This window comes from Sminthopsis crassicaudata, chromosome 2 (genome assembly GCF_048593235.1).
Source record: "Sminthopsis crassicaudata isolate SCR6 chromosome 2, ASM4859323v1, whole genome shotgun sequence".
Taxonomy (NCBI): Eukaryota; Metazoa; Chordata; class Mammalia; order Dasyuromorphia; family Dasyuridae; genus Sminthopsis; species Sminthopsis crassicaudata.
The window spans coordinates 478,715,594-478,741,156 of NC_133618.1; the positions used below are offsets into that span (position 1 = coordinate 478,715,594).

At 41.4% G+C, this 25,563-nt stretch overlaps 1 protein-coding gene across 4 annotated transcripts; it reads right to left on the bottom strand.

Moving 5' to 3' along the window:
- Positions 1–985: 985 nt before the first annotated feature.
- On the bottom strand, positions 986–25,563 carry PLEKHF1 (pleckstrin homology and FYVE domain containing 1). 4 transcript variants are annotated; one of them, XM_074293281.1, is made up of 2 exons: positions 25,423–25,563; positions 986–2,706 (listed from the first exon to the last, which is right to left on the bottom strand). In XM_074293281.1, the coding sequence occupies exon 2, from the start codon at positions 2,690–2,692 to the stop codon at positions 1,838–1,840; it is 855 nt and encodes a 284-aa protein (XP_074149382.1). In that variant the 5' UTR covers positions 2,693–2,706; positions 25,423–25,563; the 3' UTR covers positions 986–1,837. The 4 variants fall into 4 exon arrangements, with proteins under 4 accessions (XP_074149382.1, XP_074149383.1, XP_074149384.1 ...); XM_074293282.1 differs by lacking the exon at positions 25,423–25,563 and adding an exon at positions 19,443–19,757; XM_074293283.1 differs by lacking the exon at positions 25,423–25,563 and adding an exon at positions 13,893–14,045.

A 25,563-nucleotide genomic window follows, 5' to 3' on the forward strand; every position in this document is an offset into this window, starting at 1 on the left:
GAACTCACAGGGGTTGTAGCTCATTAGCAAACTACCCAGACCAATTGGAACTATTAATCTGGACAAGAGAGAGCCCTTACGTTAAAAGATCTAGGGAGGAGTAGGAAAGGGCTCCTTAACAATGACTAAGTTCCCAATAAGGCTCCAAAATGGTGAGGGTCTGAGGAATACTAAAGACAAACAATGCCTCCATTTTCTGCTGGTTTTTCTTTGCTTTTCCTTTGAGGGGCCATGGCCAAAGAGGAAAAACAATCTCATTTGCATTAAGGTATGGGGGCTAATTATTTAATTTCTTCTAAGGATAGTTGAGTTTTTAAGAGGAAGAGGAATTTTATGTGAATTTAATGTGAAATTTAAATTTAAATGTAAAATTTCACCCACCTATCTTGGTTCCATTTATAGAAAGAGGAGATTTATAATGGTGGTGGTGAAATGGGATTGTCCTTCGCTGTGCCTTCTTCACCCTTGGGCAAAATGAGCTATGCGCCTGAGCCAATGTAGACAGGAGGGAAAAAGCAGGGATAAGATTCTCAAAACTAAATGGCCAGAAACATCCATTCCAGGCTCCCTAAGATTGTTCTCTCCAAGCCAAGAGAATATATCAAAGTATGGTTTTAAAATAAAATAGCATTCAGCTGAAAGGGATGCTGAAAAATTTTCCTTCTTTCAAGTCATCAATTAGACAGTTTAAACCAAATAAGACAGATTTACTGAATTCAGCCAGGAAAGAGCAGACCTTGCTGAGCTAAGGAAAAGGATGGAGAGCTTTCCTTCAAAGCAGAAAAGCCAAGGAAAACAGATTTCTGCTTCAACAGACAAGTATGTCTCTGCATCTGCGTCAATGCCTTATAAGCATCTCCCTCCCAATCATGTCTTTCTTGGTACACATCTCCCACCTCCCTGGTCTTTTCCTCTTAACTCTGCCTTCTTTCCTCTTTCCCCCACTGTACCCACCCAGACTGGTAGCATGAAGAGAAGGGAAAAATGAAATGTGGAGGAGATGTATTATAGTTATGCACATTTGGGCTGATACAGCATATAGGTAGGAAGTCCCACAGTCATGAGCCCTACTCTTTTCTAGACTAAGGAAGTGTGGCTTGTTCAGTGCCGCTGGGCATTCTAGGCTGGGAACTCAGCATCGGGTCCTTCTGGACACCCCGGGGAGAGCTCTGAGGGAGAACTTCTGGGGCTCTGTGGATTGCGGCTTTTCTCTACAAGGGAGGAAGCCGCTGCGATCTCTGGGCATCTGGCTTCAGGGTACTTGGGACCCCACCGGTTCCTTAGGCCCCTCCCAGAATGGTGCTTGGAATGAAGAAACGTTTCTGACCACTCTGGGAAGCCTTTTGTAGCAATGGTGTGGCAGAGAATTCGGGCTGGAGGGGCTGCGGGCTGCTCACCGGGGTAGAGTCTTGTCCTTGGGGTAGCTGGCTCTTTGTCTGGAGCTCCAAAAAACGAAGGAGACAGCTGCTCCCCTTGGGTCTCTTCTGGGCCTCCCCCACCTCTGGACTAAACGTCTTTGCACGATGCCCCCTGACTCAGGCGAGGAAGGGCTGAGGCTGTGGGGGTGGGACCCTCCTAAGAGACCCGCTTTTCCTCTGGGCTCGATGGGCAGAGCTTGACTAAAGGGTCAGGTCTTCTAGGGAGTGGGAGGCTAAGAGCAGCGCGAAGAATGAGCCGGCCTCTCCTGTCGCTCCCTCCCTGACTGTGAAGCAGCACGACGGGGCTCTGGGGATAGGGTCAGAGTCTGGTCTGAGCTGGAGTGTCCGGTGTCCAAGCCCTCACTGCTGCCCCGGGGAAGCTGCGTGCTTCCGAGCAGGCCCTGGCTGGGGGACAGAGGTTAGCTATGGAAGGATGACCATTTGACGCCAGAGGCATAGAACTCCAGCCCCGCGGGCCAGGAACCAGCTGAGCCCTCGTCTTTGTCCTCGTCTGACTTGTCGCTCTCATCTTCCCCGCTGGACGCGCCGTAGGCTGTCCCTGGCGGGTGAGCGAGGCCCCGCTGGGGCCGCCGCCGCCCTTCCCCCTCCGCTTCTCCCTCTTCCTTCTGCTTCTCGGCCGCCAGCTCGCGGTAGCAGAGGCCGCAGACTCGAAGGGGCTTGGAGGAGAGGCGGGGCAGGAGGAAGCGTTCGCGGGAGCAGTCCCCACAGACCACGAAGCCGCACTTGCGGCAGTGGTGCCGCCGCGTGAGCGCCGAGAACTTGGTCTGCGTGCAGCGCATGCAGATGTCCGTGGCTTTGTCCGGGATCCAGGGCGCCGCGTGCTCCGTGGTGGGCGGGCGGCCCGTGGCCCGCAGCTGGCGCCGCACGCACTCCTCGATGTGCCGGATCCACTCCTCCCGCTCCGACACCGAGGCGGCCGACACCACAAACGACTTCTTGGAGGTCTTGATCATCCAGCGGTTCTTGGCGTGCCAGGTGTTGGGGAGCGTCTCCAGGGTCACCTCCTCCAGGGGGATGATGTGCTGGCTGCTGTACTTGCGCTTGTTGATCACGATACTTCCGTACACCAGAATGTCGTTGAAGAGGAAAAAGATGCGCGGCTTGGCCTTTTTGCGGCACTCTTTAGTCAGGATGCCCTCGCCCAGCAGCACCCGGCCTGGCAAGGCGAGAGGCTGCCCCGAGGCGCCAAAGCAGTTCTCCACAGCGGCGATTCTCTGGCTGTTGATCTCTGTGTTCACCAGGTGGTCCACCATCTTCTCGATCTTTCCTAGATACAGGAAGAAAACACGAGAAATAGTCAGCATTGTAGCAATGGCCACGGCAGGGTCAATCAGTGCGGCGAACACCCCCCTAGGTGCCAGCCTGAGTGCCCAACGCGTGCTCACTGGGCATCGAGGGCCACTGCCAGCACGCCTTCTGCAGTGAGTTCCTTTGAGCACGGTGGTACCCTATGACTCCCTAGGGGGCACTGGTTCATTCAGCAGTCTACACTTACAGTACCTATTACTTGTAAACTGTGTGTAAGAACACAATGACGTCAAAGCTGAGGAGCACCATAGTAGCTAAGTCCATTCATTCACATATTTTTTCATTCATTCACACATTCAGCATGTTTAACTATTTTATGAGTTAGGCTTGACTTTACCACTGGTTAGTAAATCCTGTGTACACTTTATGGAGGTAGATGAATATCCACAGCTATCTATCTGTATGTTGTTTTCCCCATTAGAATGTGAATTGCTTAAAGGAACAGATAATAATTTTTTGCCTTTTTTTGTATCCCCTGCACTTAGCCTGGCATATATTAAACATTTAATAAATGTATTCTCTTCAGTCCCGGAGATACAGAATAACAAAAGACATCAAACGCCATCCAGATGAAACAATATAACTTAAGCAAAGTTGTAGGATGAAACTCACATATTCAGCTCTAGAGAAAAAATGATGAACTCTGATAATAGATTGAAGCATAAATTTTTTCACTTTTTTTTTGCTTTTCTTTTTGCAACATGGCTAATATGTACATATGTTTTCCATGATTTCATATATATAACTGATATCATATTGCCTGCCTTCTCAATAGATGGAGGAAGGACAAGAAATTGGAATTCAATTCTTTTAAAAAGAATGTTAAAAATAATGATTTTTTAAAAAAGGCTATCTAGTCTAATATATATCTGAAAAAGAATCCTATCTATAAGAGGTAGTTACCCAGTCTTTGGATTCATTACTTTCTGACACAGTTCATTAAGCATTTGGATAGTCTTAATTTTTAGGAAGCTTTTCCTCCCATCAAGCCAAAATCCACCTTTCTGATAGATATATTCTGTTTTTCTTGTGTCTGTTTTTAGGGTAATCTGGCCTAATTGGGTCTCATGACAAGCTTTCTGCAAATTCACTTTTTCCTTCACCTTTATTTGCTGTTTTATGAAGTTAATGCAACTAGTAATAAGTAGAAAACACAAAGTGCATGCCCTTGAAGTGTCATGTGGAGATATGAGAGATGAAATTAAGTACAGCTAAATATAAAGCTTTTTGTAAAACTAATGTTTTTGAATTTAAGCATAAGATAGAATGGGAATGATTGGAAAACAATTCATCTGGGGGGGAAAAAAAAGCTTTGAGTGGACTGAATGCTCAAAAGGAGTCAACTTACACACTGCTACTGCTTCTGGCCTTGAGAGCCAGCAGAACAAAGCTATTTCTCTTCCCAAAGGTAGCCCTTCAGATACTCAAAGGCAAGCAGCATACTTCCTCACCCCTTTTCTCTGTCCCTATTCCCCTTTTTCTCTTCCCCATTCCCCTTTTCTCCAAGCTAAACATCCCCAAGTTTTCCAACTGATCTTATTTTGCCCTAATTTTGAAGCTCTTTACCATTCTGACCATCATATTTAGTAGATTCTATTTCATCCAATTTACCAAACATGTAGAAAGTATCTACTGTGTGCAAATCACTGTGCTAAGTGCTGGCATTCTCCTAGTTGTGTTATTTGTAGAGGGAAAGGGGACATCGGAACATCTAAGTAAATACTTAATTCTTGTAAGAAAGATTGAACAGCAATATCTAAGAGGATCAGTATTGCAAGTTGAAGGGATTCCAAGAGGCAGAGTTGAGGAGGGAGGATATTCCAAGCATGGGGAAGAATGAGAGCAGTCTGTAAAAGAGCATGGAGGGGGAAGATGGTAGGGAAGGTTTGGGAACAGCATAGGCCAGTATGGCTGGAATGCAGAATGTCTAGAAGGGAGTCATGTTCAATAAGCCTGGAAAAATAGGCAGAAACCAAATTGAGGAGGATTTTAAATGTCAAGCTGAGGAATTTGTGTATTATCCTGGAGGTAATAGGAAGGATGGTTTGAACAGGTCTGTGACTCGGTCTGATTTAAATTTTAGGAGCATTATTTTGGCAGCTGTGTGAAGGATGGATTTGAAATGACAGATATTAGAAAGTGAATGTCAATCAGGCAACTGTTAAAACAGCTCAGATGAGAGATGGTTAGGAACTGAACTGGAATGGTGGTTGTGAGAATGGAGAGAAGGTAATGTCTAACGGTAAAGATATTGTGGAAGCAGAAACTTGACATGGGAGATACCTTGTTAGGGGAGTGCCTTCAAGTCTACATTTTGATTCACTAAATGAAATGCTTTAAAAATTCAACAAATAATAATAATAATAATATAAGCTCAATAAGTAATAAACTTATCATCTTATTGGATATGAATTAGCTAGGTGATGCACTCAATAAAGATCTGAACTTGGTGTCAGGAACACCTGAATTCAAATCCTGCCTCCTATACCTAAGAGCTGTATAATTCTAGATAAGTCACTTAACCTCCCTCAGACAGTTTGCTCACCTGTAAAATGGGGATAAACCATAGCACCTACCTCTCCAAGTTATTGTGAAGATGAAACAAACTTTAAAATGTTGCCATTGTTATTGTTGTTATTCATGTGGGAAAGAGAAAACTGAGGAACAGATTATGCTTTCCAAACCCAGGTGACCAGAAGAAAAGTGATAATTTTGGTATAAACGGGAAACTTGGAGGAGGATAGTGAATTTGAGGGGAAATATGCTAACTTCTCATTTGGATATAATGAGTTTGAAATACCTACAAGACCTCCAGATGCCTAGAAGGGGCAGAGGATGATGCAGGAATAGAAGAGACTAGAACTAGATATAAGATCTGGGAATCATCTTCCTGGAGATGGTCACTGGATGCACGGGAGCAGATGTGAGCACCAATACAGAGATTGCAGAAAAAGAAGAGCAGAGGTGGGGGATATACACTGTTATCCTGTCCTTTCTTTCCTAGGATATGGCATCCAGAAGGGAACACAATGGTCCATTCAGGATGGGACCCAGGCGGGATACAGAGTGAATGTAATCTCCCGAGTCTTGGACACAAAGTTTCTCTTCATGCAGCCTAAGATTGCACAAGCATTTCTTTTTGGTGGCCAGGCATACCACTGATATATTGAGTTTTCAACCCACTCAAAACCTTGTATCATTTTCAGATGAATTTCTTTCTGACCTTGTCCTCCTCTATTTTGTACTTGGGTTCAAAAAATATCAACTTAGCAAGTAGAAGGCTGCCCTACTACACAATTCAACTCGGCTATCTCTCTAGTACACTTCAAGGTAAGGACGATTTGTCCCCTGCTTATTTTTTGTTGTATTACTCCATCAAACATCAAATAATGGTGGAGAGAAAAATGAATTTGCAGAAAGCTTGTCCTGACACCCAATTAGGACAGATCATCCTAAGTGCATTTATAGATATAACAAGAAGGAGAGTAGACACATGAAAAATGGAACAACCACTTAAACAAAGAATAATGTACACACATATTAAAGGTATCAAAGATGAAAATTACAAAGAGGAAACAAGATATTCTCCTCATAAAAAAAAAAAAGAATAATGTACACACATATTAAAGGTATCAAAGATGAAATTACAAAGAGGAAACAAGATATTCATACCATTTTCTCCAGCAAATCATAGCTCCCTAGTTTTGCAATTAACAGAAAGTTTTATACCATTGACTGAAAGGTGCAGAGAAAACTGAGGTTTTTTTGTTCATTAGTCTTGAAAAAATATTTAACTTGGTAGGAAAAAAAATCTATTCTTATAGGTACTTCTCCAACATGATGTCTTCCCTGTGTAAGTTAAGCTCACACAAAATTTCTTGACAAATATAGCCAGAGGTAACTATTCAACACTTCTTTAAATATCAATATTAACATAATCAGTATTTTGATGGGATCTATGGCCTCAGGCCTATGGACATTTCCTCCATCCCTGCAGATCCAGATATATGGATCTTGCCCATCTGGCCAGACTAACTGTTGCCACTCCATCACAGGGACTGACCCAAGTGGTGAGCCTCTCACCTCCATTCTCCACCTTTCTTGCTGGGGAGAGGTGAGGGGTAGAAGGGGAAAGAAGAAGGGGGAAGTGAAGGCTGCCCAGAAAAACACATACTTTCCTTGATTACATATTTTTATTTCTCCCTTTTGCCTACCTAAACCCTGACCTTCCCTTTCCCCTTCCATCATACCCTCTAAAATCCATTTCATGATTAACAAACCTCCCTTCAGATCAGACTTCTTCCTCTGAGCTCCTTCCATCTTCTTGCCACCACAGAAACTTGGCTCCTCCCAGGAACACTGCATCTCTGACCACTGTCTCTCAACATTTGGATTCAACTTCTCTGATTCTCCTCCCCCCCACAACACACTGAATCACGTGGAAAAACAGACAAGCTCCTTGCTCCTTCAGCTATTTCCAGAATCATCCCCTTCAGCCATTACTTAGTCATCCCTCCTTGGTTCATTCTTTCTAGCTAAATCATTCTGGCAAAATCTGGTGGGAGTTATCTATTGACCCCTAAGCCATTCCCTCTCAATTCCAAGGAGTTTAGTTCCTAGCTCACATCTTTATATATATTCCAACCTTGGATCTTATGGTTAGGACTTTCAATGCACATGTGGATATCCTGAATTCTCAGTACATTAACCTTTCTAAGTCTCATAAACTGCACCTTTGTTACACCTCAGTCTCACAAAGGTAAGGGGGGGGGCATATCCTTTATCTCAGCACACACAAATACTACATATCTCTACCATCCAGAACATCTCCTAAATCTATTTCTTGTCCTTATTTCAACCTTCAGTTACTATTTGTCCTGACTTTCCCTGTCCATCACCCCTGTTTTGGTCTCACTTTTTTCCTTTTCCAATCTTAACATTATACTCAACCATTTTAATCTTATACTCTTGTCTGCCCTTGGAGTCTCTGACTCATAATCAATTAATAAGCATTTGTTAATAACCTAATATATGTCAGACATTATTCTAAGTGCTGGGATACAAAAGGAGGCAAAGGCAGTCACTGATCTCCAGGCACTCCAGGATTCTAGTTGGAACTTAAAAGAAGCTAAGGAGATCAGTAATCAGAAAGGAGAGAAAGCTTTTCAAGCATGGTGGACATCCTGTGAACACCCATCCCTTTCTAAACTCAAAACTTGGAATATATCTACTATCCAGTCTCTCTAATCCCATCTTCATACTCTAAAACACTATATGGCTGGAAGAAGTCATAGAAGTGCAAGGCACTGAAATGCATGTCTCTATAGCTCCTGAGACCAAGAGAGGCTTAAGGCAGGTTGATTGCTTGAGTTTGGGAGTTGTGAACCTCAGTTGGGCTAAAGCCAAACAGGTGTCCCTGGAACCAAGACGGGGAACATTCCTAATGAGAGGTAAACAGGTGAGGCTGGAAACAACATCCTAGCTAAAACTTCAATGTCAGATAGTACTAAGGTCAGGCCGTGAGTGGTCACTGCCCTTTCCACATGGAAAAGATAAAGGAGAACTAGACTTAAAAAAATCCCAAGAAGAGCAATTTGGAACAATACCCTAACGGCTATCAAACTGTGCACACCCTTTGACCCAGCAGTGTTACTACTGGGCTTTTATCCTAAAGAGATCTTAAAGGAGGGAAAGGGACTTGTATGTGCAAGAATATTTGTGGCAGCCCTCTTTGTAGTGGCCAGAAACTGGAAACAGAGTGGATGCCCATCAGTTGGAGAATGGCTGAATAAGTTATGGTATATGAAAGTTATGGAATATTATTTTCTGTAAGAAACGATCAACAGGATGATTTCAGAGATGCCTGGAGAGACCTACATGAACTGATGCTGAGTGAAATGAGCAGAACCAGGAGATCATTATACATCATTATACAACAAAAAGACTCTACGATGATCATTTCTGATGGACGTGGCTCTTTTTTAATAATGAGGTGATTCAGGCCAATTCCAATAGACTTGTGGTGGAGAGAGCCATCTGCATCCAGAGAGGAGAAGGACTATGGGGACTGAATGGGGATCACAACATAGTATTTTCACCTTTTTTCTGGTAATTGTTTGCTTTTTTTCTTTCTTTTTTCCCCTTTTGATCTGATTTTTTTCTTGTGCAGCATGATAAATGTGAAAAAATGTTTAATCTATATTGGATTACTTGCTATCTAGGGGAAAAGGGAGGGGGAGAAAGGAGAAAAATTTGGAACACAAGGTTTTGTAAGAGTGAATGTTGAAAACTATCTTTGGATGTATTTTGAAAAATAAGAAGGTATTAATATTAAAAAGTCCCAGAACTATGCTGACTGAATCTACTACCAATTGATGCAACTTAATGTCCAGATACATCCTATCTTTTAACTCTTACATGATTATTCTGTTTCAAACTTTCTCTTTTCTCTTCAAGTCACCTACCCCACTTCATCCCTTCTTTTCAGATGAATTCATTTCCTCCTTTAATGAAATACTGGAAACAATCATGAACTTTCTCCAGTCTTCAATTCTGTACCTCAAACCAGCTCAACATTAACTCCATTCTCTACTCCTTTGCATCAGTCTCAGAGAAAGATGTCACCTTTCCCCTTCCCAAAGGCAAATGTCACCTTTCCTCTTTTACTTATAGCCTTGGTCCCTCTCCTCCCATCTTGTCCATGAATATGTCACTTTGATCTTTCCTTTTTCTAATATTTAATTTCCCTTTATTCAATGGGTCTATCTCTGTTGCTTTTGAACATACCCAAATGTCTTCCATCCTTAAAAAAACAAAAACAAAAACCCTTCACTTGATTCTACATGCCTTATCCCTCCTCCAGCTATTATTTTATCTTTCCTCCCTTTCACAGCTAAACTTTTAAAAACAAACAAACAAACAAAAATATCTGCCAATATCTTGCAATTTAGTTTCTGAATTGACCACCCAACCATTTTCTCTTAATAGTTAAATCCAGTGGTCCATTTAAAAATTTTTAATCTACTTAACCTTTCTAAAGCTTTAATGCCCAGATATTACTTTTCTTCTCATTCTTCTCTGTTTTCATGGCACTCTTCTCTCCTGGTTCTCCTATAGGTTGTCCCTTAGTCTTTTTGTTGAATATATTTATAAAGACAGCATAAATATAAAGTGAATAAACATGAATACTATTTTGTAGAAGCTAAAAATAAGAAGTAGATAGAATGTAGCACTAGCAGTTGAAAAGCTTCCATGCAGAGGATGTTTGACCTGCATCTGAGAGGAAGAAGAAGGACTCTGTGAGACAGATGTGAGGAGATAGTGCATCCCAAGAACATGGGATGGATAGAACACAAGACCAAACAGAAAAAATGGGATTATGTGTAAGGAAGAGAGAGAGAAGGCTGATTTGGCTGGATCCCAGAACATAGGAGAATTCTATCTAATGAGGCGGGAAAGAGAGGTTGGGACCAGGTTGAATATGTCTTTGAAAGCTAAACAGAGGAGTATCTAGGGGCAATAGAGAACCATTAGAGTTGACCAGGTAACACAGTCAGATTTATGTTAAAGGAAAGCTACTTTGACGGCAGTATGCAGGAGGCCATTGCAGTAATCCAAGTGAGTGGTGAGAGGGCCTGAACTAAAGTAGCAGCTATATGGACATAAGGGGTCAGATGAAAGAGATGTTGTGGAGGTAGAGAGGGTAACATCTGAAAGGATCTGGATACATGATGTAAGGGAGAGCGAGGGGTTAATGATAAGCCCAAGGGAAGAAGTCTGGAAGGATTGCAAGCGGGGAGGGTTAAAGGGGGAAAGCTGATGATTGTCTGTGGTGGGTGAGGTAGAAAAACCACTAGAGAATCACTCCAACTTTGTGAACCCAGTGGCTAAAAAGGGTAGGTTTAGATGTGGGAAAGTAATAATAAAAAAAACCTTTATGATGTTGGGACCCAGAGTTTTAGGTGCCCACAAGACTTCTATTTGGAGATAACATGGCAAATGCTTGGTGAAGTGGGCTCAGAGTTCAGGAGAGAGACAAGGGTTGGATATATGTAGGTCTGGGAGCCATCTGCATAGAGAAGATAACTGGGACTGGCATTATACAGTTTGCACTAGGCCCCAGTACATTCTAGAGCCACTTGAAAAGACTGGGCTTAGAAATCCACACAAGAAAAACCAAGTGGGTAAAGAATACCTATTGTGCACATTATGACATGCAGCTTGATGGATGTCCATGGAATTGGTCCATCAGGTTACATAGCTCAGACGGACACTGCAGAAGGATAATTAGCTGGGACCAGAACTGAACAGAAGAAACAGGCTAGATTGCATTTGGGAAATTACACAGGGCTTTCAACCATCCCATGCTGCTCCTTGAAACAAAACCAAATTCTTAATACCACTATTTTTTTCAATGATGATATGAATTATGGAATGCCACAATTTCTGAAGAATAAAAACCACCGGAGATGCAGAGGATAATAGAAAGACATATGTTGAGTGTAAATAGACTAGCTTGTTGTCAGTGATGATCTGTGTGCAAGAAATTATATAAAAGATGGTATATAGAATACATATGGTTAGATAAGGGTATGGGCTGGTCGCTTAGCAAGCACAAGGGCTGACAGAGGGATAGTCTAGTACAAATGGTACCCATACGGCATTAAAAGAATGGGGAATGGCTTCCTATGCACTGGATGGTTCTTTTCCTCTCCCCTGCCCCCAATGAAGGCTTTATGGGAAAATATGGCAAGAGTTATGAAGGAAGAAGGGCTGGGGAGAGGTTGCAATGAGCACAGTTAGATGAAGGATCCACATTGATGAGATCACAGAGCCATTAAACAATTGAAATAAGCAATAACATTATTGGCAAAGGGAGATTAAAAAGGAAAATGTTGATTGTATGAGGGAAGTGGGAGAACAGGCATCCTAATCTTGCAGGACAGGCTCCAATCTTGATGGATGGAGCTGTGAATTGGTCCAGTTGTTCTGAAAATCAATTTGGGATGAAATCCTATACCTTTCCTCCCCTCACTAAATTGTATGTTGCCCTTCCATCCAATAATAGTGCTATTAGGCATATGCACCAGGCGGATCAAAGACAGAAGGAAAGAGCCCACATGTACCAAAATAACTGTAGCAGCGCTTCTTACTACAGCAAGGAACTGGAAACAAAGTGGATAACTGTTAGGTTCTTACTAAGTGCTAAATCGTTACCTAACAATTCTCTAGTTCACACCTTTGGTTCTGGCCTTTAAGGGGCGTTTATACCCCTTTGAACTTCTGAGGAGGAGTTTACATATGAAAAGGAGTTTACACAACCTTTAAAAGGAGCAAGCTCATTGGTTGAAGTAATTTTCCCACAAGCCCTTGAGTTCTCACACGCCCATTCTCTGGGAGATAAAAGAAGACAACATTGAGCCTGGAGTCAGTCGAGTCTGAGCCAGAGTTGGGACAGCACTCTGGAGGAAGAAGAGTCTAGTCCAGGATTGAGTTTAGACGGCACAGAGAAAAGATCATACAGAAAAGAGATCTCCCAGAGAAGGATTATAATTGAAGAGATGACCAGACCTTTACAATTCCGGACCTTTACAGATATCCTTTCATTTGACAATGGCTAAGCATGTTTATGTGAAAGTGGTTCAGAATTACTGAACTATAAGAAATGACAAAAAGGACTGATTTGGCATGTATTAGCTAATGGTGAATGATGTACACAGAAGCAGAACAATTTATACAATGATTTCAAGAATGAAAAAGAAAACAACTTTGTAAGATTTAAGGCCCATGATCAGTGCAATGACCAATAATGGCTCAATAATAAAGGCATGCTTCCTATTTCTTGGCAGAGAGATGATGAACTAGAAGTGAAGTATGATATACGTTTTCTGGTACTGTCAATGTGCAAATTTATTTTTCTAGATTACTCTTAAATACAAGAGAACTTTTTGGGGGTAGAGACTATGGGAGGAATGGGGGGTAATGCCAAAAAAAAAAGAAAAGAAAGAAAAATACATCAATGAAATATTTAAAAATTCAGAGAATAAAATGAAGTTCAGAAGGAGATATAGACAAGCAGAGCAGTTTTGGTACCATTATGTTAAATGACAAGATGTCACTTAAAACTGGGAAACACTACCCTCCTCATAATTAATTAAAAATTGCATATAATAGGAATTCAGTTTCACATGGAATTCTCTCTTTCTGTTCTCTGTGCAATAAAAGGTTGATATTGATTGTTAAATTCATAATAAAAAGCAATATAATAACGCACATAAAGCACTTTAAAGTTTACAAAGTAAACTCATAATAATGCAGTGAAATTGATAGTTTCATAGTGAGAAACTTCCATAGTGAGGAAGGATACTGCCATTCAGAGAGGGAAAGTGATTTGTCTACAGCCCATAGTATGTCAATATGTGGTGTGAGGGAGCTAAAATTTTAACCTCTGTCCTGATTCCAACTCTAGGCTTTTCCCACTATATTAAATAAATCAGTCAATCAACAAGCATCCATTAAACAGCTACTCTATGCTGGCCAATGTCTTAGATGTTAAGGGGACTAAAAAACAAACATACTGAAAGGATCCCTGTTCTCAAAGAATTTACATTCTATTAATGAATTATTTTCCTTTTGTATCCCACTCCCCACCCCCTAATTTCTAAGGCTCTGCAAGATCTCCCCATTTGGGTTTTCTTTGCCAAGTCTATCAGCCACAGCTGAAGTTCGCCAACATTTCAATCTGGGAAGCGATCTTTGGGAACCAGTTATGTTCTAGAAAGAACTAATTTACACCTCAGGTATCCTGTGACATACAGAACAGATGAATTTGAAACAAGTTGGCTGTACAGCAAAATTCTGTATAGCAAACCTCACTTTCTTAGAGACTTCCTTTGAAAGTGGGAGGTGAGCTCCCTGGGGGGCAGCAGTAAATGCTTTCTTACCCATCCTGATAGCTTATTCCACTAAGCAGTGGGATTTCCAACTTGTCAGTATGTAGAACGGGCTTAAAGCCTGGAAAAGTTTTATTTTAAATTCAATTAAATTTATTCATATTAATGGCTACAAATACATATTAAAAGGTTAGAATGCATTTAAGAAGACAATAACTGGACCTCTGGCCCTTGTTTTTAAGTGCTTGCTCACCTTTATATATCTAAAGTAATTTTTGGGTACCCTTCTATGACATTCTCATGGCGCAGTAACCTGAAATGAATTTGAAAGGAAGGAAGAAAACAAGTATTTGTTAAGTGTCTATTACAAGGCAGCAATAACCCTGGGAGCTAGGTGCTAGTATTGTATTTATTGTACAGTTGAGGAAACTTAGTGAGTCAAAGGTTAAATCACTTGCTAATGTCTTGAGACAGAATTTGAATTTAGATCTTCCTTAAAGTAGGCACAGTGCTCTGTCCACTGCTCATCCTTGCTAGCTTTGGTGGTACAGGATCCCAAATCAGAAATTAAGAAGGGATATCCTTCCTACCCCAGAATCAGAATGAAGACTGAATAAGGGTTAATCTACCCTTGGAGAAGAAAAAATGGAATGTGAAAGCAATGAGTTAGCAGGGACTAATTTGCATTCTTTTTAAAATTTATTAGAACTTTATATTTTCAAAACATATGCATGGATAATTTTTCAACATTAACCCTTGTAAAACCTTGTGTTTCAATTTTCCCTCCCCTTCCCCCACACCCTGTCCTAGATGGCAAGTAATCCAATATATGTTAAACATGGTGGAAATATATGCTACATCCAATATATACATACATATTTATACAATTATCTTGCTGCATAAGAAAAATAAAACCAAACAGGAAAAATAATGAGAAAAAATAAAATGCAAGCAAACAACAATAAAAATAGTGAAAATGCAATGTTGCATTATAATTTGCATTCTAAAGAAATTAGTGAAGAAATATTCCAGAAGGAAGCAAATGCCTATTTTAGCCAAGGTTCTAACAAAAACACTCAGCCTTTGCAAAGGGGGAAAAGTCCAGGGGAGTTCTTGTTTAGTTCAATAAACAGGTGTGTTAAAAGTTTTGCTTTCTAAACGAGCACTACAAAAAAACCAATAAATAAATGTTTTAAAAAACGCCTCTGTCCTTAGCTCCAAAAACTTGCCTTCTATGGCCCTGAGCCTGGTAGGGTTCATGGGATCAGCAGGGGGCAATTCAAACAGAGACTCCGTCATGTCCACGTGCACCATGAGCACCTAGCAGAGACCTCAAACTAGGAAAGGCCTGGAGGACCAGAAGACAGTATCCCTGACAGACTCCTCCAGTCCTTCTCCTCTTCTGGTCTTCATGTCAGAAACAGGAGTTGCTTTTGCACTTGTGTGTCTGGTCACAACTCTATGGCTATTTCCTCATTCATGAGTCCCGTCACACACATTCGCTGTGATTACTCTTTCCACTGACGGTATTTATATTTGGGGAAGAATGTGTTCAGGTCAACGGGAGAAGAGTTTTATTGTGACCTTTTTTATTCCTGACTCTGCATTTTCCTTGCTTGTTCCTCATGCCTACAATCCCTTTTCATTTCTGCCTCCTTCTTTCATGTCCTAGCTGACAGGAAGCCATGCTCAATTCTCCTAAACTCCAGTGCCTTCCCTCTATCAGTTATTTCCAAGTATCCTGTTGGTAGCTTGTTTGTACATGTTACTGTTATTGTACATGTACATGTTATTGCATGATGTTTTCCTCACTAGATTGTGAACTTTTTGAAAGCAGAGCCTGTCTTTCAGCTCAGCCCTTAGCATTTATTTGTTCAATCATTTTCAGTTGTGTCTGACTCTATGTGACCTCATTCGGGTTTTCTTAACAAAGCTACTGGAATATTTTGACATTTCCTTCTCCAGCTCATTTTACAGGTGAGGAAACTGAGGTAAATTAGGTTAAGTGACTTGCCTGTGGTTACAGAGCTAGTGTCTGAGGAAGGATTTGAACTCAGGAAGAGGAGCAAAGTAGGCATTTGATAAAATGTTTTACTGGCTGATGTTTTCTTGAAGACTTTTGATTTGAATTGAATACTCTAGCTAATAGGATGAAATTGCAGATCTCTGGAGATATTAGAGTAAGGATCAAAAACCAATTTGAATATGTTCTCATTTTTAAAAAAATGTCAAATATGTTTAGAAGAATTGTACACATTTAGCCCATATCAGATTGCTTGCTGTATTGGGGAGGGAGAGGGGGGAGAAAGGGAGAAAAATTTGGAACACAAAATTTTGCAAAGGTGAATGTTGAAAACTATCTTTGCATGTATTTGGAAAAACAAAATACTATTAATAAGAAAAATCTTTAAAGGTCAAATAAATCTAGAGGCCAGAGGAGAAAAATTGTTTAGCTAATTATGCAATGTAAAACCATGAAGACTCAAGAGATAGACTTATAGACTATCTTGAACTTGGGACAGCCCTGTTGAGGTAGGAGATTGCATATAACAGGTACTACAAATCTAAATTCTTGGTGACTTATGTAAACTTTAGGAGTGTTAGATGACTCAACTTGGAGAAGGGAGGATGAAGAATTTTTTTGAGGCTTAAGGTTAGAAGAGAAGGACTGAGGGAAAAAGGGGGGAGGAAGAAAGAGAAGAGGAGGAGGAAGATGATGATGAGGATGAGGAGGAGGAGGACAGAGGAAATGATGGAGGAAGAGTAGAAAGAAATCTGTCTGTCACTGGCTCACTTGCCTAATTTGGATGATGAAGGACAAGGCTTCTGGCTTCTGCATTCTCAGAAGTCAGTGCTAGAGGAAGGCAAGGGAGGAAATGAAGAGAAATATGTTTTACTCAAACTTTACCCACCATGGATGACTCAGTTCCGATCTTTGAAGAGGAAGCAGGTGAACTTCCCACTCCCTTTCTCAAGTATACATATACACAATCTCTATCTGAGTAAAAGAAATAAACTGCATTCTGGCCACTGGGCAGTCACTGTGTCCAACTCACCGAGGAAGAAGAATAGATCCTCCCTGATGGAGGAGGCCATGACCACTGGGTAATGGCCTTAATCTCCACTTCCTAGCATAGAGTCCATACTGATGTATTTCCACTACTGTTTCTAGAAGTCCACAAATGCCCTAACCCACATATCCCTTAAGTGACCACATCTGGTTTATGTGTGACCACCTGGGGCTCCCCACTGGGATCCCTGGATGTAACTGAGTCAGAAGATGCTTAGATATGAAAAGGCAAGGTAGATTAGCTTCAAGAGCATTAGATTTGAAGTCAAGTCCAAAGTTCAAGTTTGAAGTGAAGTCCAAGTTCAAACCATAACTGCTACTTTCTACCTGGATGACTCTTTACTCTCTTTGGGTCTCAGTTTTCTTAATTAGAAAATGAGGTGACTGGATTAAATAAATCTTCACCGACCAGCTGTAAATCTATAAATTTATGTGTATATATCTCTCATTAGGCTACAGAGGAGTGCTTAGTTAGCAGTGCCTCATAGTAGATGCTTAACAAATACTGATTGATTGGTTGGTTAGTTGATTGAAAGCAACTGGAAAATTTTTGTTTTTTAAATTAATAATCTATAACCTTTTTCTCCCATTAACAAAGATGAGAATATTAATATCCCTAAGGTCATATTTCACCTTTACACTTTTTAAACTGCTTTCATGTGCCTCAGTTCAAATATGCTTAAGCCCTCAGAATTGGAGACTGGGTGAATGAGACTTACACAGATGTCTAGTTCTGATCTAGCCTATTAGAATGAGACCCAACAAGTCTGACAGCTGTAATCAAATGTCCGACTTTCCAAGGATGGCTGTAGAGTTGTCACAGAATGGCAAACCCCACACCCTTCTCTGACTTCCCATTGAGTTCATGCCCAGATAACACTGATGACAAGGAGATGCTGATGATAATTAAATCAGGTGGATACCATTCTTGGCACTAGTTGCTGTATGTTATAAAGAAGGGGGAGGAATGAGAGGAAGAAGCATGAAATTAGTGCAAGGGCAGAAAAATAAGACTGGAGGAGAAATAATGATTTAAAACAAACAATGAGACAGAAGAGCATGAAAGAGCTGACTATTTAGAATGGAAGGGAAAGGGGAAGAAGATCAATATTCATTCTAATTTTTTGGTACTCCTCTTTGAAAAGGTTCAGAATTGCAGTCAGAAAGGATCATGTAGACACCATAGTTTTTTGTTTTTTTTTTAAACCACAAACTAAAGGGTAACAAGTCAAGAGCCAGAAGAGTGTCTAGCTAATTATATGGGTCAAATACCATTACAAAAGAAGTCTCTGTATAGATATTTCAAAAGTCCCAAAGTAGTATCTACTGATCCAAACAGTACTAGATAAAACCAAATTCCAATACAAACAAAAGACTCCTAGAGCTAAGCATGGAACTTATCTTTTTAAAGATCCCATGGTTTCATTGGAATACAGAACTCCCCTAAAGAAAATTTCCTTTTTTAAAAATTTGAATTAGAACTGTTCAGCCATGGAAAGTTTAAATGACTTACCCGGAATCATACTGACATCATGTATCAGAGTCAGGCCTGGAGCCCAAGAATTTCTGGCCACAAAATTGGCCACCTCATTACATTTTGGGCCTATATATTTTTCCATTTTATTCTAGTACAGACTAGATACAAATTTCAAAACTATCAGCAAGTTGCAAGCTAGCTAGAGCATTTAGTAAGCACTATGTGCCAGTACTGGGCTAAATACTAATGAGGACAAATGCAATTAAACAAAATGATGCCCTCAAGGAGCTAACTTTTTAATGGGGGAAAGCCCTAGAAGTTCAGAAAGCAGGGGTGGGGAAAAAAGGCAGTCAGAGCATGTGGAGGAGGATCTAAGGTCTACTATAGAGTCAGGAGGTATCAAGTAAATATCGCACACAGTGGGACCAGGTATCTCCAGGGCTGTTCATTTCCCAGGGCCCATTTTAAACATGGATCAGATCCCTTCTGAGAAGCAGTGGCTATCAGGAGACAGTGTGGGAAAGATATGATAATACATTATGGAAGACTGCTAACTTTCTGGTTATCAATTCAACAAAGAAACCTCGGTGTGTCATGCCCTGGGTGTAAGGCACACTGCTAATTAGCCAGGAGCCAGTCTATGGCACTGACTTCTATGTCAGTCACTTGCACACACTTCATGCCCCGTATAACTGTTTAAGCTCATCAGGAGGTAGATTCAGGTTGCTCCAGAGGCCTTTCTGTCTTGTTTTCAGTGGCTTGAGTATGTACCCTCAAAAATATTCTTCCTCTGTTGCCTCAACTGAGGGTGAAGCCAGGCTGCTAAAAAGGCTTTATGTTACATATTCTATTTTGTATAAAGTGAATGAGTTGTTTCAGGAGGTAGTGAGTCCCGTTACTAGGGTGTTCAAGAGGAGACAACAAGGAAGCTGTACAAGTAATTCCTGTTACTCTCTGAGTTTCCCTTCTAACTCTATTCTGTGATTCTAGGACAAACTATATGTGGCCTGAAGTTTCCCCTCCCTTCAGGTCTGAGTGACTCTCTTTTATAAATAATACCTAGAATAGTTAAGTTAAATATTATATTATAACAAAATATAAAAAAATAAACAAAATATTATTAATTAAAATAGCTTCCTTTAAAGGAAGAGAAGAAACTCCAGGGAGAGAAAACACCACCATCAATCATAGGTGTGTGGAGACAAAGGTGAACTCTTCCCCTAGTCCAGAGTGACCCTTCCAGACCCAGAGCTTACTTTGTTTTTCTGAAGAGTAAGAAGCTCATCTGGGAATGGTTCAGGAGACCTGCAGCTCTTCTGGAGGAAGCTTTGCCAGAGACTCACCAATTCTGCATGATAGGTCAGAATCCAATTTCACACTCACCATGTCATAATTGCTCTCACTTAAAGCTCTGCTCTGCTTTACAATAGGTCCTGGTGTTTTTTGAAGATTTTTCTTCCTGCTAAATACAGTGCAATCTGGAAAAATGAAAAGCTCTCATTCTTCCTTACCAGTGAAGTAAAACGCTATCATTTAAGGATGGAAAAGCAAAGAGCAAATTAAAAAGTCACCACTTAATTCGAGGTCTGATTGCTGTGGGATGGAAAATAATAATAATTGTTCTTTTTAGACTCTTTCATATCATTGTTTCCTAGATGACTAGAGGAAAAGAGGCCATCTGCTGAGATGGCAACATCTGGGCATTATCTAATCTTCCTTTCCTATCAGTGAATATCTTTGGAGTGGAGAAAAAAAAATTCCACATAGATGTTAAATAAGCTCCTTTAAAACAACAACTATAACAACTTGGTAATTAATTTTCAATGGCACTTTGATATGGAGCCAAAGTTGATGGAGCAAGATGTAGCCATGGCCTATCTAATCTCAAAGGTGAAAAAGCAAGAGAAAGACAAAATGATCATTAAGGAGGATGGAAATTTCTCAGGGAGCCTTTGGTGCTTCTGTTGCTTCTGTCCATAAACAGACTTCCCACAGGAAGTCAATGGTCATTGTTAAGGATCAGCCTCCCCAGTGAGTAGCCAAAAAATAATTTATAGAGATAATATTTGTAAGTGCATGGCACATAGTAGGTGCTCAATAAATGCTCATTCCCTTCCTTCCTTCCTGCATAGCATAGTCATTAGAGTGGGGACAGCTCTTTCTTTGTATCAGAAAGGTTTTAGAGATGTAAGGGAACCAAGTGAGCATCAAGTAAAACCCTCTCATTTTATTATATAGATGAAGAAACTGAGGCTGAGAGACATTAGTTGACATGCTTGGGATCATACACAATAGAGCAGCAGCTCTTTATTAGTATTTAAACTCATAGTCTGCTCTGAATATAAATTCTATTTTCTAGACAGAAGGTTATAAATGCAGTTGATGGAGAAAGAATGCAAGATTTCAAACTGAGATCTATTGTCTCATGTGACTTTGGACAAGTTTTTCCCTATATCTGGATGAAAAGATCTCTAAATCCCACAATTCTCTGATGGCCTAATATTTCTCATATCAGTTTGGGTCTTCAAATATGTAGTGAAGAATACCATATGCCCTCCCCAGAGCTGATATAGACTCTGAACCAGGAAAGCTTTTACAGATTATTACTCTTTGTAAGATAGTAAGATACTCTTCCTTTCCTCCTTCCTTCCCTCTCTTCTTTCCTCTCTCCCTCCCTCCTTCTCTTTTTCTCCCCCTCCCTGGAAAGGCTGGATTTAAACTCATAAAGAGGTATGACTGTGTCACTTAGCTGCTCTTTTATAATAATAGCATTTTTATAGTTCTTCGTGTTTTATAAAGTACTTTACATTATTGTCTCATAAGTGCTTTATATAATTAACCAATTGATTCTCATTGTAATGATATCTTCATTTTACAGAAAAAGAAACTGAGGTTCAGAGGATAACTTGCCGAGAACCACATAGTTAGGAAGTATCTGAGACAGGATTCAAATGCAAGACTCTCAGTCCAGTTCTGCATCCACTATTTCATGTGGTCTCTCTAAATGATTATAATGACAGCTATTGAAAGAATGAGACTTAGCTAAAAGTCTTCAGCTTGAGTTTCAAGGCCCTTTCTAATCTGGGATACCCTATATATCTAACTTACTATTTCCCATGACTTTCTCCATAGGGTCTCTCTGATCTCAAATCTTGGTTTCTTTATGAGATTGTTCCTGTGTCCCCAGCTGCTGGTTTTTTCTCTCTAAGATTACTTTCCATTTACATGGTATATATCTTAAATGCACATAATTTCATTTGTATGTGTCCTTCCCATTAAAACTTGAACTCTTTGAGAACCACAACCTTGTTTTTGCCTTTTTTTTTATCTTTAGCACTTGGCAATGTGTGCCTGGCACATATTAAGCACTTAATAAGTGCTTATTGGTTGATTGACTGATCTATCTAGGCTAGTCTTCCCACTGACTCAGAAACATACCTCATTTTGTCCTTCCCTTTAGACCTTTGTTCATATTGCTTTTCCTTCTTGGTCCCCTTCACTTACCCAAATTCCATTCATCCTTCAAAAATCAACTCTATCTAATCCATTAAACTTTTTCTCATCATTTCAGTCTTTACTGATGATATCAAATTGTGTATATGCCACAGATTTAAGATTCCATTCTAGTCCATCTTCTTGTTCGTTATTGTTTCACATATACAAATCTTATCTCTGTTACTAAATTATAAACTCCAAGGAGACAGGAACCATATCTCATACTTTTCTTATTTCAACAAGGACAGGACTGCTTAAAATGTTTTATGAAATCAGAGAATCATGGGATTCAGAGATCATCTTATCTAGACAAGGGGAGAAATTTGTCCAAAATCAGACGAGGCAACAGATCTCAGATCCTCTGATTTGAAATCTAGCATTCTTTCTACATCAACTGCATTTATCACTTTCTCTCTAGAAAGAGTCACACATGGACACCTTTTACTACCTTTACGAGACTGTAAGCTCCTTGAGGGCAGGAAATAGATCTTTCATTTTCAGTTTTCTCAAAAGAGACAATGTGTGGTACACGAAACACTCAAATGCATTCAGGTAGACTTAAGAAGATCCCTAGAGATCATCAAATACTTAATTTTTATAAGAGAAGGAAACTGAGCCTCAGAGAAGTGCCTGAAGTCTAAAGCACCTTACCACCATATCAGGCCTGTTATTTAAGTACCATCTCTAAGCCTGGTTGAGCTTTTGTTTCTTCATCTGTAAAACAGGGATAATACTTGTGCAGAAAGGCCTTGTGGCCTTGTGGGTAGAGACCCAGATTCTAAGTAGGAAGGACTGGATTAATTTCTTACCTCTAATACCTACTGGCTGTGTGACCCTGGGCAAGACACTTACATTCCCAGCACCCCAAGCAGTGCTGTAAGATTCTTAGGTTGCAGAGTAGGGCTGATCTATAAAGAGAAGTTCTTTATATCAGAAAAATCATGTCTTCCCTTTCCCTAGACAGATATTATTAAACCTGAAGTCCTTGGGCTGATTTCAGGAATCCTGTGATCTTGGCTTGGAAAAACCCAAAAGTTAGACCTTGATTTTTCACTATGATTAATTTCCTTTGTAATCCTGCCTATTTTATTTTATGCATTTAAAAACCATTATTCTCAGAAGGGGGTCTATAGGTTTTACCAGACAGTCAGAGTCCATGACATAAAGATTGGGAACCCTGCCCTGGGACAGAGTTCAGTTCTTAAATCCTGTCCTGGAGTCAGGGAACATTTAAAACCACTCTCTACTTGGACCTGATGGTTCTGAATGAAGCACTTAGATACAGCTTGGCCTGTCAACAAGACTAGACTTACCGTGCCCCTAGCATGGCCCTGTCCCAGCTTCTTTCCCTCAGTATTCTCTCTACCCCATATCAGGACCAGCTCATGGAGGGCAGTTGGCAGGGCAGGTCATATTTACTCAGCAGAACAGGACCCAAATCACAAGGTCTTGGCAGTCCCACAGGGCTGACGTGTGCAATACAATGCAATTCCAGCAGGATACAATTGATTTCCCTGGTTTTGGGAATCTAAATGGAAACACAAGCCTTTAGATAGCCAGCCAGTGGGAACAGCTAAAGCCAATCCTGCTCACAAACCCAGACACTCAGCTTGGGCCTGGATTTTGGGCGCAGCTAATGAGCAGTAGTTACTGGGACCTGGCTCTTTAGAGGAAAGCACCTTTTATTTATAAGTAAGAAGTGGCTAATTCACAGAGCTAATTCAGGATACCCCGACTCCAATCACCAACAATCTGGGTCCAAAGGACCGTGTTGCAGTGGAAAGAGTTCTGGGTTTGTAGCTAGGAGCTGGGTTCTGGCACTTGCCACAGGTGGGACCTCTGTAAGTAAGTTATGTATCTTCTCTAAGTGTCAATTTCTTTGTGTAAAAAATAAAGGGCCTAGACTAGCTGGCCTTTCTGGTCCTTTGCAACTCTAAATCTATGCCCCCAGGATCCTAGGTTGTCTTTTAAAGGAGTGAACCAAGTGTAAAATGTGACCTTCAATGAATCGATCTCCTCTGTCCCACAGGCCCGGTCTGAGAAGTGGGTCAGCGGCCTGGAGGACGTGCAGATCTTCATGAACAAAGACTTCCTCACCTCTCCATCTGAAGTTCTCCATTAGTCCAATAAAGATAATGGACTTTGTAGAATTGGAAGGGACTTTTGAGATCATGTAGCTCAATCATATCATTTTATAAATAAGGAAATTGAGATGAATTTGAAAAGCAAATCAACTTGCCCAATGCCATAGGGAATTACAGTGAATTGGGCAGAAATTAAAATCCAAGTCTTCAGATATCTAATCTCAGGGGCTTTCCGCTGCCCCACATTGAGGTGATAACACCGTTTCCCTCTATTCCTTCCCAGAGGTCAGGGAACAGAGGTGGAGCCTCATCTATTAGGGACTCTCTTCCATCTTCCACATGGTAGTGGTCCACCTGCCATCTCATAGAACCACCAGATATTAGAATTTCCAAGTTAGCCGGGACTTCTGTAATTATTCAGCCCAAGCCCCTCCCAAGCAAGAATCCCCTGTACAGGACAAGACAAATGGTCATCTGGCTTTTGCTTGATGATCTTAGGGAGCAGTAACCCATTACTTCTGGAGGCTGTTTGCTGTTTGTTGGGGAGTTTTCCCTCCTGTCAAGCCTCAGTTTGTCCCTTTGTAATTTACTTCTACTGCAGTTAGATCTGTCCTCGAATGACAGGCATCTCCAAAGAGAGCTGTCCTGTCCCTTGTGGCCTTGTGCTCGATGAAGCTGACATGCCAATTTACACCATAAAGACTTTGGGTTGGATTTTTCTGGAAAGACCCCTAAGCTCACTGCACTGCCCAAGTTCTCTTTACAATTTAATGTATATGTGAGTGAGGAAAGACAAATAAATAAATAACTGCCATACACGAAGCAAGATTGTAAAGGAGCCGTTTTGGTTAATTGTGATTAACGGAGAAAACAGTAAAGTCTGTTCCCAGAGTTAGAGTGGTGTGAGCAGAGGCCTGCGGTGAGTTAGGACAAGAACAGGAACATGGGGGAGCCCGGGCTGGCTGGGACGGAAGCGTGTGAAGTGGCGCTAGTGCGAGGCCAGGCTGGGCAGGTGGTTGGTCCCACCAGTGGTGGGCCCCGATGGCTGTGGTTTTATTTAATGTCTATTTCGTGGACAATAGGGAGTCACAGAAGGTTTGGAGAAGGGAAGTGACATGATCCCGGGACTGCAGTGAGATTAATCTGACAGGGTGAGAAGGAAGAACTGGAGATAAGAAGGGGAGGCTATTAAGGTACTCAAGAACAGAAGAGCGGAGAGGTCGAGCTAGGATGGCCGCGTGCCCTGGAGGAAGAGTTTCGGGGAGCGCTGTTCCGGAAGCGGTAGGCCTGGCAGGTGACTGCATATGTGGTAAAGGAAAGGGAAGTATCTGAGGTGACCAGCCTCCCAAGCGGGAAGGACGGCTTCCATCTCCAGAAATAGGGAAGTCAGGGGCGGGCAGATTAAGGGGATAGCTCAGGAGGAGGCCAGAACAAAGTTATTGGGGGGATGCACAATGGGGATCCGGGAATAAATGGGAGGCCAAGGGAGCAGGAAGAAGCGGAGAGAGGGGACAGACGGCCGGGGAGCAGAAGGCAGGGTTCAGGGGCACTAGGGGTGTTTCCCCAGCAGAGACACACTGGACCAGCAACGAGCTGGCTGACAGAGAGAGCATCCCTAGGGGAAAACTGCAAGGAGTTTGAGCCCAGGGCTTTTTACCTTATCCCTTCTGGATCCTGTTGGACTGCAATTGGCCGGTGCTGACCCGGGCTGGGCCGGGCCGGGCTCGAGACAGGGAAGCGCGGCGAAAGGAGCAGCCCCAGCTCTGGGCCGGACCGTCCCCGGGTGGAATGTTCGGAC

Bases quoted from the DNA above. Each gene is read 5' to 3' on its own strand.
- PLEKHF1 (XM_074293280.1), bottom strand. From the start codon at position 7,112: ATGCAGTGTTCCTGGGAGGAGCCAAGTTTCTGTGGTGGCAAGAAGATG. The intron at 2,707-7,027 runs GTTTGTTAATCA...TCCTGTATCTAG, and splicing joins GAAGTCTGATCTGAAGGGAG to GAAAGATCGAGAAGATGGTG.